The sequence below is a fragment of the Harpia harpyja genome, chromosome 4 (assembly GCF_026419915.1).
Source record: "Harpia harpyja isolate bHarHar1 chromosome 4, bHarHar1 primary haplotype, whole genome shotgun sequence".
Classification (NCBI taxonomy): Eukaryota; Metazoa; Chordata; class Aves; order Accipitriformes; family Accipitridae; genus Harpia; species Harpia harpyja.
The window spans coordinates 65624245-65649728 of record NC_068943.1 but is presented as its reverse complement, the minus strand read 5'-3'; the positions used below and the strand labels follow the sequence as shown (position 1 = coordinate 65649728).

Here is a 25484-nt window from a genome sequence, read left to right as displayed (position 1 = left end):
TGGTCGCTGTAGGAGACCACAGTCTTGGGAAATGCAAACAAATTGAGTAGCACCTGACTTAACTGTGTGTTTCCAAAGTTACAAGGACATCGCAACCCAATTTGTCTTGCAATTTAGCTTTACTTGATGTTTGAATTAGCACTGTAGCTAAAGCAGTGCTTTTCACAGAATAGTATGTCCTTTGCTTGCTTCTTTGCAGAGATGAAGAAACACACAGGGTGCTGTGATCTTCCTTCTGAGAGTGTATCATTTTGATCTTTATGAATGGCTTCAAGTTACATTTCATGATGTATACACTTCTATACACTTTTTTTTGTTTGTTTGTTCCCAGGATACTTTTTGTGCCCTCCGAAGTCCAGCTAATCCTTAGGCTGAAAACTTGGGGCAAATGTTTCCCCCTCAGTAGAGGGTCAAAACTGATGTCTCCTGACCTTCACATTTTACTCTTAGCTAGCTGTATTTTATAAAGCAGACTGGATGTTTTCCAGTGAGACATTGTATGCACTGTTTGAGCTGAAACAACGTGCTGTATGTGCTTTCCTACGCGCTGCTCATCAAGTAAGAGAATACATGAAAATTTCTGTTTCCATGCAGTTGTTAGCCAAGTGTTCCGTGAATTGTCCCCTAAAACTGAGGGGACCTTTGTCTCCAGCATGGTAATAGCTCACTATTCTGGCAGGACATTGCAAATATTACAGCTACTTGTTTTTCTCCAGTCTCCATTACAAATGAAAAGAAAGCGAAGTTAAAGGTTAAGAATGTGGTTTAATAACTAAAGTTAATAAATTTTGCAAGAGTGTATTTAGCTTCTATTACAATATATGGAACAATTAAAAAGGGTGGATTTGACAGTTTGTAATTTAAACTGTGAAATACATTTTCTTCTTGTCTTTTAGTTGCAGAATCCAAATAAAAATAAATTAAATTCTAGGTTTTCCATCCACCTGTTTTTTTGCTGACATTTACCTGTTTTTCTACTAGCCTCTCTTTCCCACTTGTAGGTAGAAACCCCTTTGTTGTCTTTTTCTTTTTTTCTGGGGAACTGAAATGGGAACTCCACTGTAACCTTATGTGTAGCTTGTTGTTCCAAAGCCTGAGCTGAAGTGGTCTGTTAAAATATAAGGCTTAGGTGCTTATGATATCTACGCAAGGTATATTTTCAGCATGTGAGCATGTATGTTGGACATGTAAGAGTATGGTGTATTTTCCATCCCAAGGAAAGGGTAATTAATATGTATACCCTCTGCTCCTTCTAGAGCTTCCTTTATATAAGGCATGGCAGCTTCTGCTTGGCACTTTATCTCCCTGAAACAGATGGATTCCCTGGACATTGAGTCTCGATGAACTTGCAGTGTTCTGAAGGCAGTTACGAGCTGTGAATTAAATGCATTGCAAGTGGTGTATCGCCCATTCACTCAAAATGAAAAGATGCAAGAAATGTGTAGAAGGCTTTCGGTAAAGTTGCTCAGAAGCTGTCAAATCAGAACACCGAAGCAGAGGGATTGAGAGGGCTGCGTTTTGCTTGAGAGTAGCTCACAGAGATGTTAAATAGAAGTTATCCACGGTTGCAGTTTCTCCAAGGTAACACAGGTCCATAATAAAAGTGCACACGCATTTGTGTGCGTGTATATTGGCAGGGAGAGGGGAGGCAGAGACATGACCCCCCTTCCCACTTCCTACATGAACTGTGGGTCATGTCCATTAACCGTGGTACAAGAAGCCGTGCTTGCCAGTTGGCAGGTCAGGTTTGATGGGGACGGCTGCTGGATGGAGGCACAGCTTGGCCTCCTCGCTGCTTCACCCGGGAACGGCACCTGCCCGCCGGGCAGCATGTCCCCATCGGTCGGGTCCCATCAGACTCGCTCCCATCACCTGCTGCCTCTCTTTCCTTTTGCTTGCATGGGTGAATCTTCTTACTTCCCTGTGGCTCTGTTTTATTTTGCACATGCGGGTGTTTGCTCTCTAATGCAGCGGGGATGCTCACGGTTTATGTATTTGGCTTAATACTCTGAATCACACTTTTGTAGGCACCTCGCTAGTGACTATAATAAAGAGGGACCTATGGAAAAAACAGGCTCTTAATTTCGGTTCTGTCATTCATGCCCAATTTCAGTCCCTGAAATAGGTATAGAAACTAATGAAAAGTGGAGGCTGTTGCCTTTTAGAAACTGAAATTTGTTTGTACTTGCTTGTAATTTCCATAGAGTCTTTTGTATCTGTTTTTCTCCCTTGTAGTCAAGGCTGCTGAAGAGCTGATGAGTAAGGGTGACCGATTACGGCATACTGTACACTTACATGGAAACTTTCATCCAGGAGTTATTAACTCAGTTTTATTAACCGTGAGTAATGCATGTAATACCATGTATGATAAATAAGGCATTTTCATTTCAGAATGCAGATTAGGTCATTGTGACATGCAGTGGCAGAATCAGGTATGAAATTATACGTTTGACTTGTAGCCAACTTGACCGGCTTTTGCAGAGGGAGAAGAACCCCCTGTGCTCGGCAGCACAACTCCTTCCACCAGGCTACCGGCTGGCTAAGACAGTGGAGCTGGACCAACACTGAGGGGGATGCAGCTCCTACACAGTCTCCAGTAGATACTGATTCAGCTGCAACTGTGGGGAAGGCAGCAAATATATTAAATTAATCAGGTCAAATGAGAAATAATTCATTTTGTTCTCCCTGCTCTGTGCTGACACTTCACACACATGTGCTGGAACTTCAGTGAAGAAGCAGTCACGTTTTTACCCTAGGGGTGATGGCAGAAAATGCCTTGGGGCTAGCTTGGGTTTGTAGCAAGGAAAGAGCCAGAACCGGTGGGCATTCAGGAATATTTCCCATTGCAACGCACAGGTGAAGCTGTAATAACCTAGAAACCGCTCTGACACCCTGCTCTGTGCTCTGTTACTGATGAGAGTGCTTACTCTGTTTGCTATGCAAGGACAGTGAATGCCAAAGTGCTGATTCTTGTCGTTTGTTTTCAAGGACTTGGGTGTATTTTGGCCCATAGCTTTAAATCAAAAGAGAACTGCTTAAAGTACTGCTGGTTTTAGCTCAGTATTTCAGTGAACTATATCTGGTCCATTAGGTAAGCATGTTGACGATGTCAAGACGGCTCCCAGCTAGTACTGATGGCGTGCCTGCGTGGTTGTACCCCTTAGGTCAGAAGAGAAACTCATTTTTCTGTTTGCTTTCTTGTGTTTGTCTGGTGCGTGTTTCAGCCTTGGGGAGATTTTCGATAAAAGACCGTTGTTCTGTATTTGGTGACAAGGCGCTGTAATTGTGCGTATTCCAGGAAACAAACCATTCTTTTCTCCTCCTCCTTGTAGGGCTGTGCGTAACAGTACAGTTGTCTTTGGATGCCAGGATGATAACGGGGTTAATTCAGATGTCCTTCCTGCCACCTGTGATTTTGATATTCCTGGTTACCCAAAGGCAGCCTCAGAGCATTCCTCAGTGTCTTGTTGTTACCAGGGCTAGTGAAATACTGAGGGCATCAGTCTAGAGGAGCAAGCCCATGTCAACCTGTGCTACGCCTGCAGCAATTTTCTGGAGTGGTGCACAGGTGGCTGGGCAAATGAAAGTGCCTGCAAGGGCTTTTTGGTTTTGTTTTAATAGTAAACATTATCAATAAAGCCCTGTTGCATCCATTAATCAAAGATAATTTGACACTCAACCCTTGCAAAACAATCATTTTTTATTTCAGAGCAGGTCTTCTAGCAGCAGATTGAAATTACTGGATTGCCTGTTGTTTTTCCAGACTTCTTCAGAATGTCTACTCTAGCCTCTCTTTAAATTTAGGACAGTCAGTGACTGTTTTGGTATAATTCGTTTTCTCCTTGTCACGTGGTAAGCCTCTATACACTTTGGTCCTCCCCACACAACCAGGAATGCTCTCTTTGTTCGACTTCTGCGGCAAAGAAATTTCTGAATGAATTTGGAGAAGTTGGTTACAGATTCTTTTCTTGACCTACAGCAGCTCTTAAAAAGATTTTGCCCTCTCTGTGCCCTTTGTCTGAAGAGTAAGGCAAACAAAAGATAAGGCAAACTAATTCATGACTTCATTGTGTTTGTTTTCTTCCTCACTTGAGGCAGAAGACAGCCCATTACTAAAACCATTTATTTTATTATTTTTAATGCCAAGCACTTTGCACCTACAGACATTGCTGGGTTTATTACAAAGAACTTTTTGTTTATAATAATCAGAAACCATAACACAATTTCACAAATGCTGTGTGTAGTATCTAGTTGAGAACTGCCAGTATAGCTATAGCTGGGGTGGGAATAGAAATAAAGTTGTTTCATTGAAAATTGTCTTTTGATGAAAAAACCAGATACACAGATGAAGGATTTTACTTTGGGTCCTGAATTTACATATGACTATGTTCCTTCTTCAAGTAAGAGGTCAGTGCTTTGGGTTTTAATTCTCTGGGAAAACAATTTCAAATGGTTTCAGAGGTTTTATTGGAAGAAGGTTGTTTTAGAAATCAGTTTTAATTATGGGCAAATGTTTTTTTCAAATGTTTATATTGTTTCTGTTCATCCTTGTTGCTTAAATGTGCTTAAAATTCATTTTTCCTAAACATTCAAATATTTGGAAAATTCTTTTTCTCATGCCAGTCTTGAAAGGTATGACAACGCCCTGTAGCTGTGAATCTGGGAGTACATGAGTAGCACTATACTTGTTGTTTCACTGATAATTTGAGAAGGTCCATTCACACCGCAAGTCACCTGCCTGCATTACTTTTTGCAGGACAGGACATATCTTTTCACCTCCTACTATGGTGAATATTTATCAATTTGAGTTACTTGAATTAATCACGGGGTTATTCTAATTATTCACAGTGGATTCTGCTTTAAAGGACATACTTCTAACCTGATCATTTGAGTAAGTTACTTGTTTCATTATGTTTCCTGTGACTTTCCCCAGAAGAATTTTGTCTTCTATAATAATTTTTTAAATTTTTCTTTCCTTCTCACTGTATGAGGAAACTCCACCCTAATCAGTCCTCAAGTGGAACGGGTAATATAATATGTGCTATCAACTGCAAGAGATAACAGCAAAATATTTTCTCTCACTTTGGAGTTACAAGAATATTTGGTTTTACTTATCAAAATAATGGTTAATATCTTTTCAGCCGGTGCTCGGTTTCTGAGTCGATGCTGCCCCTTTAAAGATACGCTGGGGCTGACCTGACCTCTCTTTATCTCCCCCCTCTTATCACCAGTGGGACCACAGTGCCTTGTAGGCTCTGGGTCTGGCTTTCCTTAGCGCTTGAGCCAACTGCAGACTAACTGGTGTTGGGCTGTGACAACCTTCAAGTTGAAAACTTTATTTTTACTCCAGCTGTTTTCTTTGGATAGTTTTTCAGGGTGATTTTTTTGGTTTTGTTTGTGGGTTTTATGCACAGTTTGAAAGGGAAACACTCGAGTGATTCAGGCTTTAGAAAAAGATCTCTTTCGATAGTTGGCACCCATCCGGGGTATCAGAAGTTGTCCTGGTTTCAGCTGGGATAGAGTTAACTGTCTTCCTAGTAGCTGGTACAGTGCTATGTTTTGAGTTCAGTATGTGAAGAATGTTGATAACACTGATGTTTTCAGTTGTTGCTCAGTAGTGTTTAGACTAATGTCAAGGATTTTTCAGCTTCTCATGCCCAGCCAGTGAGAAAGCTGGAGGGGCGCAAGAAGTTGGCACAGGACACAGCCAGGGCACCTGACCCAAACTGGCCAATGGTGTATTCCATACCATGTGACGTCCCATCCAGTTTAGGAACGGGGAAGTGGGGGGGGGCAGGGATTCACCGCTCGGGGACTGGCTGGGTGTCGGTTGGCGGGTGGTGAGCAATTGCACTGTGCATCATTTGTACATTCCAATCCTTTCATTATTGCTGTTGTCATTTTATTAGTGTTATCATTATCATTATTAGTTTCTTCTTTTCTGTTCTATTAAACCGTTCTTATCTCAACCCACGGGTTTTGCTTCTTTTCCCGATTTTCTCCCCCATCCCACTGAGTGGGGGGGAGTGAGTGAGCGGCTGCGTGGTGTTTAGTTGCTGGCTGGGGTTAAACCACGACAGTCCTTTTTGGACTTTATTTTTACTCCAGCTGTTTTCTTTGGATAGTTTTTCAGGGTGATTTTTTTGGTTTTGTTTGTGGGTTTTATGCACAGTTTGAAAGGGAAACACTCGAGTGATTCAGGCTTTAGAAAAAGATCTCTTTCGATAGTTGGCACCCATCCGGGGTATCAGAAGTGTATGTCTCTGCAGACCGCTTTGGTTCTAAAAGGAAAAAGGATTTAATTAGACGTCCCAACAGCCCTGCTAGCTGGCAGTCAAATTGGGATGCCCTTTGCTGCGCAGCAACATCTGAAGCAAGACAGAAACAGTCTAAACCCTCATCCTTTTTCCATGAGTTGGGCAGGTCTGAGCTGTGTTTTCTTCCATGCTTGTTTTAATGGTATGATCTCTAGTATCAAAAAATGGTGCAAGTATATACATATTTTTCCTAAATTTATTTCCCTCCATCCTGTTGGATTTTCAGGTTAGGACAGCTAAGAGAAATGGCGCTAACGATGTTACATTTTCAACAAGGGAAAAATGACACTGACGTATTTCTTTTAGTTGTTCTCAGAGAGCTGATAGAAATTTCAGTGACTTGAGAGTAAGGGAGAGAATGAAAGACATGGTTTGTTGTGTCAAAATTCCTGACTTCATGTGGTTAAAACACTTCTGTTTAGAAGACCATGACCAGTCCTTATTAAACACAGATGTACATGCACAATTCTCCATGTCAGTCGTGGTCTCCTCTATGGAGCCAGTCTATTTAGCATCCAGTCAGTAGGAGCAGTGCCTCCATGAGAGGTGGCGATGGCAGTTGGCATTATCTCCTCTGCTTCTCCCTTCGTGGGGTAGATGTGGTGGGATATGTTCCTGGAGGCAGCGCTGCACGCTTGTAGCTGTCTCTTCGTATGCATCTCGACATGGGTGCTGGTCTCTTCTGTCAGGTGGCTGGAGATAGGACGAGAGGAAATGGCCTTAAGTTGCGGCAAGGGAGATTTAGCTTAGATATTAGGAAAAATTTTTTTACTGAGAGGGTTGTCAGGCATTGGAATAGGCTGCCCAGAGAAGTGGTTGAGTCACCATCCCTGGAGGTATTCAAAAAGCGAGTAGACGAGGTACTTCAGGACATGGTTTAGTGGGCATGGTTGATGGTTGGACTCGATGATCTTGAAGGTCTTTTCCAACCTAAATGATTCTATGATTCTATGACATGTAATGCTTTACACAGTCAGTATACTTTGTGATTTGACTGTTGGAAGATATTTCCATGTTACTTCTATAGAGTTCACCCCGGTACAATGGGGAAATCTGGTTCCCTAGCATCACGGACAGCAAAATGAGATGTAGGGAGTCGGAGAATCAGTTGCCTGATGGGACTCAGAGTTGGGACCAGGTGTGATGTCCTGCAAGTGTCACAGCTGCCAGAGAGGGTCCAGGCACCTGTCCAGTTGCTACAAATGCCCAGGCAAGAGAAGACCATCACTTGGACCTCCCGCCTTCCTAGATGGCAAGGTCCACCACCTCTGAGGCACTCAGTGAGATACCAGGCTTCTGTAGTTCTGCTGCTTGTAAAGCTATGCACATCTTTGGGGCACTCATAGAGTCCTGACACACTAAAAAAGGGGGAAAATAGATGCTGGACTGCTTTATGGCTGTCTGGGGTTTGGTAATTCTGCTCCCTTCCCAAATCTGTGAATTCTTATTTCATTTATTTATTAGATTTTTTTTAACCGTTGCCTCTTTACCAGTGGGCATCAGGAAGGTGGGGATCCCTCCCATTCAGGCTTCTTTGCTGTCCTCGCAGTGAGGGTGGGAGAGGGAGCTGGTGAACAGGACACAGGGTATCCCCCAAGGAAGGGAGGCTGACCCAAACCCTCCTAGAGGGGTATGAGCTGCCAGTGTTATGGCCCAGAGCAATTCTGACTTTTCAGCACTTTAATACCACGTTGCCTCTAAGCTGTGTCTAATTTCTCAGACAATGTTATTGTTCCGTAGTAGGCTTCCTCTTCCTTGTTCTATTGACAGTTCTTCCCACTGCCTATGTGCAGAACTGACTGCTAGTTTTGTCTCTTTTTTGTATTTTTCTACTTGTGTTTGTGATTCTCCTAGAATCTGTTGTGTCATTTCTCAGTCCCCAGTGGTGTGTTCACAGCTGCTCTCGGTCCCCAGTGATTATCACTGATGCGCTGCTTACTTCCCCTTCCAGGTAATTAATGAGTAGATTTAACAAGATTGGACCTTAAAATCCCTCTGGTATCCAAGTAACCTTCCTCCAGCTACAATATGGTTTTGTTTATTTTGCCTCCATGAAGTGTTTATTCCTGGAGCCCTCTGAAGAGTTATGGTAGGAAATAGTGCGTGCATGCCTGGAGCACCAGAAAATGGAATTAAGGGGAAGGGGCCCTTTTGCATAAGGAAATCTTGACATTAGTCTGTACCCTTTCTAGCAGGATTTAAAAGAGAAAAGGCAGGCTAAGCTATGTAAATGCTGTTTCTGGATTTTGAGCTACTCTACTGTAATGTCTCTACTTCTCTGCCACTGCAGCCTGCTCTTAGCCCACTCTAAAATGAAGTAACTTTTCTTACATGATGGCAGATACTTGAAATGTGATACTTTAAGATCTGAGAAGGGCTAATGGGACTTAGCATCGCATCAGTGCTGCTTCATCTGGGGTCTAAACTGCCCTTTTCAAGGTGTCCGGACCAGGTTTTTTTCTGGAGCTCCACCCAAAGATAATGTGTGTTTGCATGTGTTCCTTACTTCCATTTGGCTTTACATGGAGGATTTTAGGACTGGTGCATTTGGAGACAGTTGCAATTCTGGCTTGTTCAGCAACGTAGGTTACCCTGACCCTTACCTTGCTGCCTGGTTCTTTTATTTCTTTGCTGTACAAGGCCAGGCCCTATAAAAGTTAGTCAACACAGCTGCATTTAGACCCAACTATCACCAGTAAGCACAGTGCTGGTAGCAGCTCTTTGTGACCCTTATAAAAATAAAATGCTTACAAGGTTGTGTGCTTCTATTCCTGAAGGTCTCCTCCACAGAAATAAGGTGTATGTGAGAAATCTTTTTAGCCACAACATCTCTGGTGTTGAGCTGGGGAAGCAGGCTTAAGGCGCACAGAAAAGAGATACACAGTATTCAGAAAACAAGCATTTTCCCACTTGGACTGTGGAGAGTAACTGGTGCATTGTGGAAATTCAGTACCCCCAGAACTGAGATGTTGGTGAGAGGGAATACACCTTTGCAAAGTTCAGGCTGGCCCTGTCTCTAGAAACGGTGGTATTCATCTTAATATAAGAAGTCAATTAAGATGCAGCACGGTTTGATGTCTTGTTTAGATTCTCCCTACTCTTCATCTTCTTCGTACAGAAAATTGGGTGGAGGGGTCCTCTGTCCCTTGCTAGTGGTCAGGTAAAGATGAGCTGTCTCTGGCGCAAATGTTGAGGTACGCTTGCAAGATTTTTGTTTATTAATTAAGCCTGTACGTGTAGGTGAGAGAGAACACTGCACAAAGAAAGCACTTTCTGGAGAGAGACCAGACATCTATTCCAGAATGAAAAAAAAAAGAAAACCCCAAACAAACCCCCAACCACACAGAGCAGAGTTAGTAATTCGTGACGAACAGTTGAGTGGGATTGAAGCGATGCATTTCTCTAACGCTGACCCACTGACGCCCGTCAGCTGAATGCGCAGCGGTGCAGAATGCTGCCCGGTGAGCTCGAACAGCTGCCTTCGGGCCGGGGGCTGCCGGCGCGGACCGAAGAGGACCGGCGGCCCGTTTTGTGACTGCCGCGCTTCATTCGTGCGGGGCCGATCGGGGCGAGGGGAGGTGAGCGGCGGGGAGGTGTCCGCGCAGCAGCGGAGGCCCCGGCCGATCGATTGGGCGGCCGGGGCCGCGGGAGCGGGCGGGGGCCGGGCGGCGGGGGTCGCGGGCGCCGCGGGGTGCCGCGCCTCGCCTCGCCTCGCCTCGCCTCGGCGTGGGACGGGCTGCGGGATGTTCTGCCTGAAAGGTGAGGCCGCCGCGCGGGAAGTGAAGCTGGCGCCGTCGTTGCCGGCTGGACCTTTTCGTCTGGCGGAGGAGGGATTTTAGAATTGAAATGTAATCCTTACCAAACAAACAAACAAACAAAACCCAACAGCCCCCAGAACCAGAACGCGTATTCCGCGCGTGGATGGGAGGGCGTCTGAATTCGTTGCTCCTTTTGTTCCTGCGAGCAGGGAGCGGGACGCCGCCTGAGCCCTGCGGGAAGGTGCGCGGCAGCTCGCCAGACAAAAGGCCGGGCTGGCTGGCTGGCTGGCTGCGGGGGGGGGGGGGGGGGGTCGGGGGGGTGCTTTGCATGACAGGAACTTCTGTGGAGCATCTTCACCGGTGATACTGCGCTAGAAGTTTATTTACCTTTATGGGGTTTTGCCTCCGTTTGGATGAAATGTCAGAGAATGGGTCGTGCTGCCGTATTGCAGATGCTTGGCAGAAGCTGCTGCTGCTCTGCCGGGTGATGCTTACTCTCATTTAGAGACGGTGCAGAGCCCTCGGGACGATATAGAGTTTTTATGTCCAAAGAGTTATTTTTGTTTCATCTTTCTGATTGAACTTCCCAAGAATGTGGTTCTGAAACTGAACGACTAGGAAAAGCTTACTATTTTTGTTTAACGTCTGTATTTCTGTTTTTATTAAAAGTTGGTATTACTGCTACTCTTCTTTCCTTACTGAAGTACAGTTGGTGAAAGCTGACACCAGAGAGCTGTTGTAAGGAAGGGTTTAGAAGTTGTAAAAAACATACTTTCCTCTGGGAAAGAATAGCAATGAAGTTAAATACTTGAGTGCTTATCAATGCTTCCTCAGAATATTCTTCTCTTTTCCCTTAAGTTGATTCAAACCGTTGACTACTTTTATTCTGCTAATGAATTCTGTTTGTGCAAAGTCCCCACTAAGGATCTTGGTACAGCTGCCAACCATAAATTAAAAAAGGCATTAAAAAAGCTCCTTTCTTGCAAATTTCAGAGTAGTGAGCCAGTGTTTCCAGAGAACACCTTAATGAATCGTACAACAGAATTTGCTATGCAGTGGTTTATCTTAAATGAAATTGTTCCTGTGTACAAAGTCAAAAAACCTGCACTGTTTAAATATTTTAACTGCACAACAAGAGGTTTTCAATTCATGGACAACTCAACAGATCATTGGAATTTAGAAACAAGGAAAGATGAAACTTTTGTTAAAGCATTACGTTAGAGATACAGGATAAAAGTTGTTGTTTAAATGAAGAGTATAATAGGTAAAAGGTTTTCAAGGGGGTTGGGTAACCAGACAGCTAAGAAGACTGAGTCTCCTGTAATCTAGATCACCTGACTGAAAATGAACCAAGGAGTCAAGTTTTCAGAGACTGTCATATGTGCAGCAAATTAGTTTGTACAGAAGCAAAATACTTTTGTCTTGCATAATAAAACTGAATTACACTTGCTTTTCTGTGAATCTGAAGTCGAATGTATGGGAAAAGTATTTTCCAAATTTTCAGGCTTTATTTCTGAATAAGAAAAGTTTCTAGTTCCAAGATATAAAAGCAGGGAAGGTTCTGGATAGTTTTCCTGCATAGCAATGTATTTTGACGTGTTTTAATTTTTTCTTGTTTGCATGCACTTACATACTGTTTTCTCTAAGTGACTGTGCTTTGTGCTATTTTGTTAGTTTGTAGTAGACTTCTCCCTACCTTGTGGAGCAACAGTTATTGTGTATTATGTTATTATGCATTGAAAATCATGATCCTGAAATAATCAGCTGGGGCATTATCATTGATAACCTTAACAGGCGAAGGAGTCTTACACACCAGTCCTTTTGCTGACGTGATGGTAGCCTGTATAGGGAGGAGGATTTGTTTGTCTTTGAAACCGCATGGCCCATTTGCCTTTCAGATGCTGGTTTGTTTGGGCTCGGAGGGCTCAGGAAGAAGCAGGGTAGTTGTTCAGGCGCTGCCCGGGCTGCGAGCTCTCACGGTGTTTTCTCAGTCTGATGCGGCAGGCAGTCTCGATCAGATGAATTAGTCCCAGGTTTGCATAGGGACTGAAGCGGTGTATTTGGTGGGCGTGGATGTGCTGGGTGTGCCTGGGATGGGTGGTGAAATCCCTGCGCTAAAACTAGGTCTCCATGAGCTCTAGGGGCCTGCTGCCTCTAATGTTTTCTTTTTTCAGGTTGCTGTTTCTGTTTGCTTTATGATAGTCCGTACCATCGGCACGGAGCCTCTTGTTGCCGTGCCCTTCCTGGCTGCCCCTAAAGAGGTTTGGGGTGAAGAGGCAGTGGGTGCTGCCTGCCTCTGCCCATGCAGGGTGGGTGACCCAGCACCTCCCGCTTGCAGGCGGACCCGAGCTCTCCGGTGCTGGGGTGCTGGGGTGGCCCTCGCACTGCACCGGCCACGGCAGCACTCAGTTCTTTGGCATGGCCCTCGGGGTGACCCCCATCGTGTGAAGCACAAGTTGTATTGGTGTTGGATCGAAACTGGGTATCTGCAGCAGAGGCAGTGCTGTGTGCTTTGACGCTGTGTGCTTGTTATTGATCTTTTGGACTGAAGAGGTACAAATGGAAGATATAAATAAATTTTCTTACAAAAGAATTAATTCCTAGAAGGGTCATGAGCCAGTTCATTGCCATGTGCTGAAAAATGAGCTCATGTTTCTGTAATATTTGCCTAGAGTTTCTCTTTCCTTCATAGCTTTTGTAGAAGGAGAATAGTGCCAAGAAACGCTGTAAAGCAAGCATGTGCGCTTACTGCTTGCCTGCACTTGGGAAGTATTTTCCACCCTTGCTTGTCTTACAGCTGTGGATTTGGGGGGGGAAGTCTTTTATACTAATAATAGCAAGAAGTTATGATAGAAGCTATCCATGAAAAATCCCAGGCATGTGCTGCTTGCTCCCTGGAGAAGGTTTCCACACTAGAAATGCAGATTTTTTTAATTTATTTTTTGTAAAAGATCATAGGGCTGCTCACCAGTTGTCTTGTATGTTATGTGCGTGTAAGGACATTCCTTGGATTCCTTTCTTGGCAATGTTCTCATAAAACATCCAGTGTTTGAAATCAGAAACAGATTTTCTCTGATGTCTTTAAATAAATGCATTTTCCAAGTCAAACTAGGCAAGCAAAAATTTGTACAAGTTGCTTTCTTCTTTTTTTTTCTGTTTAAAGTTTTACTGTTTTGTGTGTATAACAGCAGGCCAAAATGAGGGAGGGGACGTGTGGTAATCTAAATGAAGGAGTCTGTCAAAGTGAAGATTCCTGGCAGAATTTGATGAGTTCAGTTTGAGCCTAAGATGGGTCATGTGGCCTTTGTTCCTCTGACTTCATTTCAGTTTTTTTATTTGAGTTGTGTGTAATCACAATGGGACTCGTGAGTCAGACTATTCTTTTTGTAGTCGTTTTTTATGTCATACGCATAATTTTAATAGGGTGAGTAACTGTGGACACTTCTTACCTGCAACTCTTCAAAATATAAAAGCAGTTTGAACAAATGCAGCATTAGTACAAACAAATGAGGATTAAGTATCAAGCATATGACTCTGAGTTAAAAAAAATCTACTCCTGAAAGAAGAGCTCTGCTATTTTTTTTCATTTCTCCTGTGTCTTATAGAGTTACTCTTTCTGCTGTGCTGTTTCCAGCCTCTCTTTTTTTTGCCACCGATTTTTCTGTCCCCACCCAAGTGAATGACTGCCTGGTTCATCTTGGGTGCAGCTGGGGTCTTGCCACTCGCTCGCTTGATCGACAGAATGGCAGTGTTCACAGCTACACCTGTGTGAATCCCTGACATGCCAGGAGAGCCATGGAGAGCTCTGTCAAACACGGTGTGTTCACATGCTATGTAAAAAATGGGCTTTTACTTAATTACTGAAGAGATTTTAGTGTTTAAGACCGCTTGAAGGTGGTGTTGGTTAAATGACAACTTTATTACCTCACGCTGAAGGAAGGAGAGGTACTGGTGTGAGGAAAGATGTGTCTGTGGCTGAGCATGGCTAACAGCATCTGGCAGAGGGCCGGCCGCTCTCTGTCAGGCAGCAGTAAATGTGAATCGCTTCTAACTGTGCCTGGAAGTACGGAATGAAATTGAACATAACGAAGGGAAGATTATAGGTCTGGATAATAACATTCTTGCTGAAGCCAGGTGCTCAGAAATATTGAAGATCCCCATGTACTTCTACTTTTTTCCCCTCTTAAGTATCATTCAACCGCTTTACCTACAGCTACAGTCCTGTTGTGTAATGTTGTACTTAAGCACCAAATAAAACACTGTTTCTGCTTGGTTGAATTTACAATCTAAATACATTGGAAGGGGGCAGCATATATAAAAGCAAAGTGGATTTCTGAAGGCAGCAGAGTGCCTGGGTGGCTGAGCCGCGGCCGTGCCCGCACTGCCTCTACCCCACTTGTTCCTTGGCTCTGTCTGCAGCAGAGGGGGCGAACAGAAGCCTCAGAGAATACTGCTGCCGTGCCGACCCGTCGGGGGGAGAGTGCCGTACCCCAGCTCTTGTTTCTGCGGTTCAGAGATTGCCCGTAAACACATTTGTTCACCACATTGTGCAAGCATGTTGTTCCACTCCTTGGAGCTGTTTCATTTGACCGCCTCCGAGGAGACCACCAAATGGTACTGGCACAGAACCTTCAGAATGAATGCCTATTGTTTGCTGTGGTTTTGCTTTGCTTTTTTTGGTCATAGAACAGGGTGTGGGCGCCTATTTTTTCCGTTAAATTTTTAAGAAGGCCAATGGCAGTGGGTGAAGCAGGGTGAACATAATCAGGCATTAGATAAAAATCTTTTCTGGCAGGTACACCAGCTTTTCCCAGGGCACATGGGGCTTGTCACCATACCACTTTAGGGTGAAAGGTGAGTCATATAGGTTCAGCTGTGAAATCAGTTAGTATTGAACCTCTCCTTCAGTAAATCTTTAGCTGATGATTGGAAATGTGGAGGTCAGGAGAGACTTCTGTATGTGCCTAGCTTTCAGTACTTGAATTCAGCTTGTGCTTTTCAAACACAGGGCAGTATAAATACACACAAAAATACTTAATGCTTGTCGTCTGTTAGTTTACTCAGGTGGTGTTCAGTCTTTAAGACTCTATGAAAATTGACTTGTCTGCTGTCACAACTGTGTAATTAACACACAGCTTTTCCTTAGGCTCTGTTTTTACTTTCATGTGAGCATTTAATGTACGCTCTGCCTTTTTGTTCCACACCTAGTTCTTTACTGCAGGGTGCAAGAGGAGCCATTTGCACAATTCACAGAGCACTGCAATCCCAAAGAGGGCCTGTTGGTAAATGAATCATAGGTAGAAGGATCGTCTGCTGTTTTCCTTGACCTGCTAATGTTTGCTTTTGAAGAATACCTATTAACCCCCTCCATCATCTGGAGGGCTGCGAGTACAATGCAGATGGGGATTGCTGTGCAAAGCAGTATTGGAGGGCAGTGAATTTCTGTCAAATTGTAGCAAGAAGCCAACACTTAATTTTAAACAGTGAAAGCGTGCAGGCTAGAGAATATTAAAACAGATGTAAAAAGTAGCATGCACAGCTGATTGGATTCATAAGCACTGAAAGAATTTCATGTTGAAGTGGTCTTTGAAACAGCACGTACATACTTGGAACCTATAAATATCTTCATACATTTTTCAGTTGTTTAAGCATAGTAATGATTTCACATTGTTTAAGTATTGTGTTACCAGATTTGTGCTGTCTATGCTTGTCACTCTTCTACATTGGCTTTTTTTTCCTCCCACCAGCATTTGTGCAGAAGGCCGCTGTTCCTTCTGGGGAAATGCCATAAACCTTTGTCAAATGGGAGACCCATTCCCTGTGAAAGCACATTGCCTGGTATTAAGAGATGGAAATTTTATTAATTCTTTTATTCAGAGTCCTGTCACAGCTGTGATCTTGCCTGTGGTTAATGGCTGGTAAAACAGTCTATAATTACCCCAGGCATCTTTTTTTAATACTATCCCAGTGTTGTCTGACTTCCAGTCCTTTAGAGCATCCCACTTTTTTCTAGCTATATTTAAAAAAAATACAGAAAATGGTTTTGGCATTTGAAGCTCTTGTGTAACTTATCTGGACCTTCAGAATTTAAAACATTTTAAACTTAATTGCTGGTCATATGCAGAGGGATTACAAAAGCATGGCTTATTTAGTCTATCTGGTAGCTTGGGAGGTAAATACCCCAAGGAGGGAGGAAACCTGTTGAAGTCCAAGGATAGTATTGGCACAAGATGAATGGTTATGAGTGCGTTCTGAATTAATTGAAGTCAGACATTAAAAGATCCCAAACCATCCGAGGAGGGAAGTTGTGGAACAGACTTCCAAACAGGATAATGTGGACAAAGAAGTGTTTTTAAGATGGTTCTTGATAAGTTTGGGGAGAGTTTAAGTCAGAATTTCTGGAGCTGGTAAGGGAAGTTGTGACAGAGGGCCATCGGGCTACGTGGAGGCATTTGTCCTGTGCGTATGTTGTAGTCACCCCATGTTTAACTGCTTCTGTTGGTCCTCCTGTGAAGACCAGGAAGAATTATCCCTTTAAAAATGTAATTGCGGCTTCTGAGGTTTCTCTTTATTCTGTTCTGCTTCACTGGAGGCTGGCCGGAGGGAGAGGCAGGATGAGGAGCAGGGTGTGCTGCAGGTCCTCGCAGCATCGCACTGGCTTGCCGCTGTGCCCTGCTCGCCCCATCCTTCCCTTTGGGCTGAGCAACAGGTACCGCTGCGGTGGAAATCTCCCCACAGCTCAGCCTGGTCGGGACCACTGGGCTTTTCCTGTCCTCTTCGAGCGCTGGGTGTGCTACACGCTCCTTACAAGTTTTGTCTTACAGATTCCTGCTCTCACAGGGGCTTCGGACCTCGCTGACACCCTTCCATTTTCTCTTGCTCTTTTCCTGTGACGTGCTGCAGTTACACACGTAAGTGAGATCCTGCCGTGTCTCGCTGTAGGCTGCTTGTTATGAGGTCTTTCTTGGCCCGCGAATCCTCCTAATCCAGAGACCTGTTGGAAATCTGCTCTTTGCCGCACAGCATCCTGGCCCCTTTCTGTTTCTGATTTTTAATCCATCCCCATTTTAATTTAAACCCATCAATAGTTGCCGCAACAGAAAGATAAAAACGGGAATTTTAGCCACGTCCCATTAGTGAAGACAAGGACTAATACTTGTGCTGAAGCACAGGCATCTTCAGCAACAGCAGATTCTACATTGTAGGAGGGGAATGTGCCTTCTGTCTGGACCTCAGTCACAAAGTCTTGGATTATTTTGTGCGTCTCTTAGCCTTAAGAGAATTGCTGCATCTTTAACATGCTTATGTGGGATAAAGAAGCGTGACGCTTAAGTAATGAGGAAAACACAGGTTTTTCCTCCCTTCATTATTAAGGTCAACCAGTTGGATGCTCTTGCCTGAAGGCTTAATTTGCGGGGAGGTTTGTGTTAAATAAATAGGAGAAAAGCTTTCTACCATCTGAATGCACAAATGCACCCTTCTTTAGTTGATCAGGTTTGCTTTTTGTTGTCCCAGTTTCATACCTCAGATGAATTCAAGATCACAATGAGGTTTTTGTAGTTGCTGGCAACCAGGAGCCATCATTTGTGCAGCACCCTGTGGATAGGTGCCCTTCCCCATGCAAACCATGCTGGAAAACAGCAGACAGTGGGAAGACTGAGTCCTTCTTGAGGAAGAAGGGTGCAAGGTTTGGTGTTAAACTTCTCTCCTTACAGGCAGAGTGCTGGAGTAAAGGTGGCTGTCAAATTAGGAATATGCGCTTAGTACCTTAATTAGAATTTAAAAGACAAAAATACGTTCTTTCTCCTGCCTGTTATACAGCTATGTTTTGAGAAATTTATAAGGAGCAAGGTCACTTTTGTTCACCTTACCTTTTTGGAAAAGTGAATTAAAAAGGCAAATGAAAGCTGTCAACTTGTCTCTATTTCTTTGTTACCTTCTGAAGGTTTCAGAAGAATGCTTTCCCGTGATACGGAGTTATGCCTTCCTCAGCTGTATTCCTCTCTGCAGCTGTGGTAAGACTTGAGATGGCAATAGCACTCCTTGGCAGGATTGAGGCCAAGAATATATTTAAGAAGAGAAAAAAAGAAAAGCTATTTTTCCTGCCTAATGGATATTTGGAAGACAGTTTTTGATTCTTTTCAAAGTCTTATTTTTCTCGATCTTCGGTGTGTCCATGTGTATCGTTATGTGTCAGTGCATGGTCTGGAGCAGCGTGGCTGGTGAGGGCAGTGTCCCTGCCCAGTGGCTGACCAGGGGACTGCTGTGGTGAGAGATGTCCCACCCTGTTGGGTCAAACAGATTGTCACTCCACCCTGAAGGTCGTTACGGGTTTCTCATCTTGTGCTGTGCAGGGGTTGCTCTGCCAACTTACTGCTTCTCTTTTTAAAGGATTGTTTTCAAATCAGTTAAAAATTATTTTACTTTTCTGCTAAAATTTTGAAACCTGTTCTTGAGTTAGCATCCTAATTTGTGGGGCTTTATTGTAATTTTTCTTTAAAAAAAAAAAAAAGAGTGTAGCGCAAAATACATGCAAAGGCTGAGTGACTCTTTTCAAGAACAAAAAAGTTTATAATGATCTGTTCAGCTTCAAATTTATCTTGATCCAGTAGCCTGAGGAGGTTGTATTCTGTCAAAATATGGAATTTCAGAGTATGTAATTCTGAAATTAACAGAAGCATAGATTTGAAGAATTATACAAATTTTCCATGTCCTAGTTTATGGCTTTGGTATGGGCCTTCCATAACCAAGGCATTTTGCATTCATCAGTCAGGGTTGTTGCAGAGGAGATCCTTCTCTGACACAATGTCAGCATGTAGGGAGGGTAATCAGAAAGGAGGCTTATTTTCAAGAATATTGCTTGGAAATTCAGGATTAATTTAATTTCTTTTTTTGCTAGTAAACAGACTGAAAATGAAACCCATAGACAACTGCATCTATTAATTTGTGTGCTTACTGTGACACATATGCAGATGGCTGCTCTTTCCAGTTGATTTTGTGAAGCTCACCCACTTGACTTGTGTTTTTTTTACAGAACAGTAACTGCAGATACCGAGAAAGAAGGGCACTGGTAGGTAGGCTGTATAGCAGCTATAGCACCTGCATTTAATCATTTTGTTGGAAAATCAGGTATTGTAAGAACAGTTGACTTCAGTAACTTCGTATTCTGCATGAAAAAGCAGTCCAGAAAGTTTGCTGTTAGGGATACAAAAGTGACAAGTCAATATGAATTTTCTGTAAAAATTGAGACTATATAATTGACTATATAATTGATACTGAAAAGTTTACACATCATATGGATATATTATTGATTGTTTTGGATTGAAATACTGTTACTTTGTACTGCTTCTCATGAGCTTAATCTTTTCCATGGCAATGGGTGAATATTTTTGCCATTACTCTTTCTAATGGAATTTGATGCATTCCTCTGCTGTGATCTGCAAATCCGAGAGTTTACTTACCCTTTTTAAAAAGCCTTTATGTGACCTGTTGGAAAGTAGGTGGGCTGTATTTAGCCGTAATTCCTAAGAAGCTAGTGCTAACTGGCTTATCTTGCATAAATATGGTTTTCAAGTAAATGTGACACTTCAGATTAAAGATTTTGTACTGAACCATTCCAGGTTAATGTGATGATATTTGATATAAAGTATTGTTTTAGTTCTTTTAACGTACTTCTCTCTGCTGAGGTATAACCTTTCCTTAAGCCGCTGACAGAAGTGTGTGGCAAGGTTACTTTTTTCATTGGTTGGGCATTTAAAAATAATAAAACTACCTTACCGTAAGCACACAGCAATGATTATGAGAAGCTATGTCTACACTGGCAAGTAGCATGACGGAAGAGAAGGGGATCTGTAGCGTGGAGTAGTTGTGAGGTCCTTGTGCCTGCAATGCAAACCAGTGGCACGGGATGTGGAGGTGGCCAGGGTCGTGCCAAAAGGAGCATCCCGGAGTTGAACTAACATGTGGCTGAAATGCGTGCCGACATGCAGGAAGACCCTTTCAGGCTGCAAAGTGAAAAAACATGACCATTGAGTTTCTTATTTTTATGGCAATTGGGTTTGCCATTCTTGCTCCTTCATCGACATTTTAGTATTGTTGCATTATATTGTAATGTATTTGTACCTAATGTATTAGCTGTTGCTCTGTGGTCTGAAAAAGAGTGAACGAATGCCTCTGCCTGGCAGCAGCAGACTGATGCTTTTCAATGTTGCATGTTGTGCCCTACAGAGTGGAAAGTCTTGACCTTGTGGGGGTGGGTATTACCTAGCGGTTTCTGTCTAAAATGGGTGAGCAACAGATCAGCTCATTTTTTGACATCTTGAGACTTTTTTTTTTTACTATACACTGAAGCAGTGCTTTGTTAGTAAAACTGAGTTTCACTTTTTTTTCTTTGCTACATGAAGCTTAAAAGCAGTTCTTTATAGGGCACTCATCGAAGCACCCTGACCATGTAAAACCAAAACGTTTTAAGAAGAACCCACTAAAAATAATGAACTCTCTTGATACGGATTTGAATTCTTTTAATAATTTTTGCCGTTTTAATCTTGAAAGCCCTCCTGGCTCTCCCTTATGCACCTGGCCGAAGCAGGCCTTCACGGGAATGTGCGTGTCCAGGAGATGGCACTGCGTTTTTGGCAGCGGTGATGGCGAACGTGAACAGAAGGCAGCCTCAGCAGAGCATCTCCTCCAGAAGGAGGAGGGCTGGGATGCTGTAGCCTTCTGAGTGAAGGCTGCTTTTCAACAGTGGCTTTTGTCAAGTAGTGTAAGTTGCTTTGCTTTTCGTATTGAAAATCCCACTGTGTGTGGACTCTTCCAGTGAGCTGCTTGGGTGGCAGGGAGGTCGCTGCTGCTCTGTATGGGAAAGGTGCTTCCCTCTTTGGGCTTTTACATCTATTAAAGGAATTGTGAGAGAAAATAGGAGCGGGGAGATGACTTCTTTCTCTTCCTGTTGCCATGGTAATGAGTTTAATGAGCAGACCTGAAACGGGTAATCCTACCCAACTCTGTCTGAATTGCCATTTAATGAGAGTTGTAAAATAAGCTGGTAGAGATGTGACTCCTTTGCTCGCAGAGTGCGTGGGTGTACCAGCGTTACCGGCACTGCCATCCGTTGTGGCTCCAGACTGGAAGTCAACTTCTACCCCAGCTCTTGGCAGCAGCGTCTTTTACTCTTGTGTTTTCAGAAGGATCAGCAGATGCGTGGGACCCAACCCCTGGAGTAAGGCAGCAAGAATAGCTTCTGTTTGAACCACCAGGAGCAATATCTAATTGGTTCAGTCTCGCTAACGGCTCTGTTTTCTGTCCCAAATGTGTGTCACCCCCTTCCCAAAGGTGGTCTGGTTCACAGAATGCACCAACCAGAATACTTCATCTTTCTTTTTGTATGGCAACAGAGCTAAAACGGAAAGGCATAGAAAAGCTTTTCTGAGTTACCTGCTGCTTATACAGCTGGCTTTATTTGCTTTCTTGTTTAAATAGTGCAAAGCAGTGATCAAGAGTTTATATCAAACATATGACATTGCTTGTTGCTCTTAAGGCAGCTTCCTAATTGAAAGTAAAGATGAATAATTAGAACATAGAAGTATATTTTTAAGTGCTCAGGGACTGCCAATAATGTAATGCAAAGTGTGTTTTTCTCCTCTAGTCTTATGTATGTGCTGTATATCAAAATACTTATTGGATTAAAAATAATTACAGAGGGCTATTACATAACAGCAAAGGAAAAATTAAGATACAAAAGAGAGGGTAGTGGGTATGTTGAGAGTTGATGCGGCAGGGAGATAGGGGGAGGCTGTTCCAGATAGTAAGAAAAGACTCTCCTCCACTGTCATGAAGAGACAGAAAAAGACTCTTGATGGAAACAAAAGATACCAAAAGTATGTGCAGCAATCTCTGCATGGTTTTAATGGGAACGGTGTTAATTCTGCGCTTACAGTGAATATGAAACCAGAGGAGCTATTTTGCTAGTAGGGCTACAGTTGCTGGAGACTGCCAGAAAGCAAGAAACTTATGTCAGGAAGGTTTGTAAAGATATTTTTGCTTTCCACCAAAGCATTGATTCCTCACAATCATTTTAGTTTATTTTTTTTGTTGTTGTTGTTTTCTGTTGTGTTTTATGGGTGCCTGCTGTATCAAATGGTTTGCAGATTTGGTGTCCCTTCAGAGGGCTGAGGTTCGCCTAAGGATGACACTTTGAATCTAGAACTGGCTATTTGGGTACCAGGCATTAAATTAGCCAAATGCCCCAGCATTCAGGCGTTTGCAACCAGTTTGTTAGGCACACAATTGCCAGCAACACTTGCTGTAGCTTTTTACAAAGCATATTTGATTGCTAGGACTGCTTTGAGCTGTCATGCCTTATTGCTTATGACCTTTTAAAAAAAAAAGGTAAAAGTTAAAAGCTTGATAGATGCTATGTGATCACAAGCATCTGATAAAAATACATCCATGAAAGTAGTAGGGGATAGAGCTAATGCTGGAGAATGCGAAGATGGCCACGTGGAGAGAGCTTTTTGGAGCATCATGAAGCTTTGTGCGCATCCTGGCAGTGGTGCCTGCCGTCGTCGTCCCGCCCGTCCCGCTCCGATGTCTGTCAGTATTGTACGAGCTCATCGAGCTCATCAAATGTTCAGCTTGCTTTAAACACTGTAAAACTGGTACCTCCTGCTTGCTTCCTGTTTAAGAGATTCATATTCAGTTAAAAAGCAAATTACAATACCTCGAGGGGATTTTTTTTCCCTTCTTTTGAAATTGTTTAGCTTTTGTCTGCTGTATGTGTGTTTTAAGGAGCATGAGTTAAGACTTCAGACACACTAAATTAATGCACAGGAAAGAGGAAGGGTACATGCACAGGCCAGGAGAGCAGGACATCCCGTGTCCGATCTGCCCATTGCCAGCTCCCGAGGGTGCTGGGGTGCTCCGCTGTGACGGGCATGTCCTCGTTCTTGCTGTGTCCCAAGTTGTCCATCTGCAAAGGGAGGATACTTTCTCTCCGAGAGTATTATTCTAACGCTTAGTTAATGCTATATGGCTCTGATGAAATACATTTAATGTATAAATAATTTTTTTCTTGTTTCTTTTAAAAATAACTGTTTAAGTACAACTTAAAACCTCCAGCTCATCAGCCAAAAAGCCCAGAATACATCAACCCATCACTGCTAAAAATAGAATCGCTGTCTAATTAGGGCAAAGTTTATCCCTGTGGATTTCCACAAGCTCTCTTCAATTTCCAATGTGGCTGTTGGGCTGGCATCAGAAATTACTTCATTTGATGGTTTTGTTGTGCATGGTGTTCATAAAAGCGACATTATTTCACTACATTGTGCATATTACCATTTTCCTTCTACCCAGAGGATCTACAAATTGTACGTAAAGACTGATGATACAATTTCTTATATAGCATATTTACAAAGATTATCTTAATACTAGCGTAGGACTGACATGACCATACTTTGTGATTCCAAATTCCCCTGAGTTCCCATTAGGTATATCCTATATGCTTTTTAAACTCCTACGTATAATAAGTCATCAGTATTATTGCTGTTCTCAGAGCATATATGCTTGTCTAATAAAAGGGCTAATGGTTTTTTTGGTTGTTTTTTTTTAAATTTTGTTTCTTGTAATCCCAGAGTTTTGGGAGTCTGTCACACTCCTAGCAATCTTTTTTCTTTAGACCAAATGTTGCTTCCCAGTATAATGTAATCAATTTTCTTCCTAATTATTCAAGCTCTCCCTAATAGAGCCTGACTGTAAAGAGGTGGTTTAGCGAAAATGAAATATGCTGATAAAGATGAATATGCATGTTTAACAGTCTGCTCAGAACATTCATACTTGCATTACTAATAGTTCAATCTTTAAAAGGCGTGAAAAAGACTAATAAAGGAAATAAAATGTTATTTGGGGGAAATCTTTATATAAATGTTAGCCCAAGGCTGAGAAAAATGAACAGCCTCACTTTTGTGTATTTGAAAACATAAACCAGGGCTATAGCTGCAGTAGAATAAGTGAAGTTTAATCAGAAGTTTTGTGGTAAAATTTTGGGTGAAATTTTTACTTTGTGAAACTTAGATTATTGCTCCATATAGACACAGTATAAAATAATTTTTTTAATAGGATTTTTGGGGGGAGACTAGAAGAGGAAGAGGCAATGTACACAATGTGTTTCTCACATGAGATGGTATGTCCTCAGCCTAACTCTTTATGGTTTTGCAGTTGTTAATAGCTGAGACCATAACCATCACCAAATCTTTTATCATATATGTTACCACGGTCTTCCAGGCTTCAGGGAAGAACTGATTTATTCTTCAAGTAAAAAATTTGTGGGGACATTAATGCCTACCATATGGTAAATATACTTGTTAAACTGGATTTCAGCCTTGATCCCATTATTGTGCATCAGCCTTGCTTCGTGAGCACGCATTGGAAACATGCCTAATTGAGTATGTCTGTAGTCTAGGGAAGTGCATGGGAAATGTCACGGGGACTCCAGGCCAATATGTTATCCTGTGTCATGTTGTTAAGTGCTTGGGAACATCTGAGTCTGCTGTACACTGAATTTTGTCTGTGTCCCCTGTCGTCTTGCTCCTGTGTTTGCGCTGCACGTTACCTAATGATACTGGTTTGATGTGTAGATCTACACTTAACTTCTATGTCAACTAATGTGGTTGCATAGAGATATGACAACTGCATGCGAACATCACCTGATACCCTATTGAAATACAATTTGATAACATGATTTTGAGTTGTTAAAATAAAAAGCATAACAGAAATTCAACTGTATTCTTGTCTAATAAAAGATACCGCTCCTGTCTGCAGGAGAAATAAATACAAGCCCCAGTGCAGTCTTTTATCAATAGCTTGTTGATGTTCAGAAGTTTTGTGCATCACATCTATGAAAGTGACTCTTCCTGAGACCCTGATAATCGCAGGGAATTGAAAGGGTGAGACAGCAGGCACAGTGGCTAGACAAGTGGGTTACAGAAATATTGTTCCATTAGGGAGGCATTAACAGGGCCTCCTTATGAACTGGTTCACTAACAGCACTCTCGGAGCTTCATCCCACCCAGGAGGACTGTCTAGACATTCCTTTATTCTGGCGGACGCAAGAATATCAGTGTGGTTGATGAGTGAGTTGAACTCAGCTAGTGTTAATCACAGTTTGTCTTTCTCATAGTCTGATGAGTAAATGTACTTGGCTTTGTAAATCTGTATTTGCCTCAAACTCCTGGTTGCCAGCGTTCAGTTTATGCCGGTGAGTTTCTGCTATATGTACAGACGAGCCAGTGGTACCAACAGCTGTCGCCCATGCTGTTGGCACATTTTCCCCATTTCATCGATATTTTTGCAGAAACTTGAAATTGTTGTCAAAAAATGTAAAATTGTGGGCAGGACTTGTTTCATCCCTATTTAT

General features: G+C 42.7%; 1 protein-coding gene across 11 annotated transcripts in view; it reads left to right on the top strand.

Moving 5' to 3' along the window:
- Positions 1 to 25484, top strand: part of NHSL1 (NHS like 1) — a 185356-nt gene that overhangs the window by 86947 nt on the left and 72925 nt on the right. Inside the window, exon 1 of one of the 11 annotated variants that reach the window (XM_052784504.1) lies at positions 10030 to 10076. The exons of the other annotated variants lie outside the window; for them this stretch is intronic. Within the exon in view, the coding sequence (XP_052640464.1) occupies positions 10061 to 10076 (16 nt within the window). The 5' untranslated portion in view covers positions 10030 to 10060. Of the gene's footprint in view, positions 1 to 10029; positions 10077 to 25484 lie in introns of those variants that run through there. 11 annotated transcript variants of the gene reach the window in all.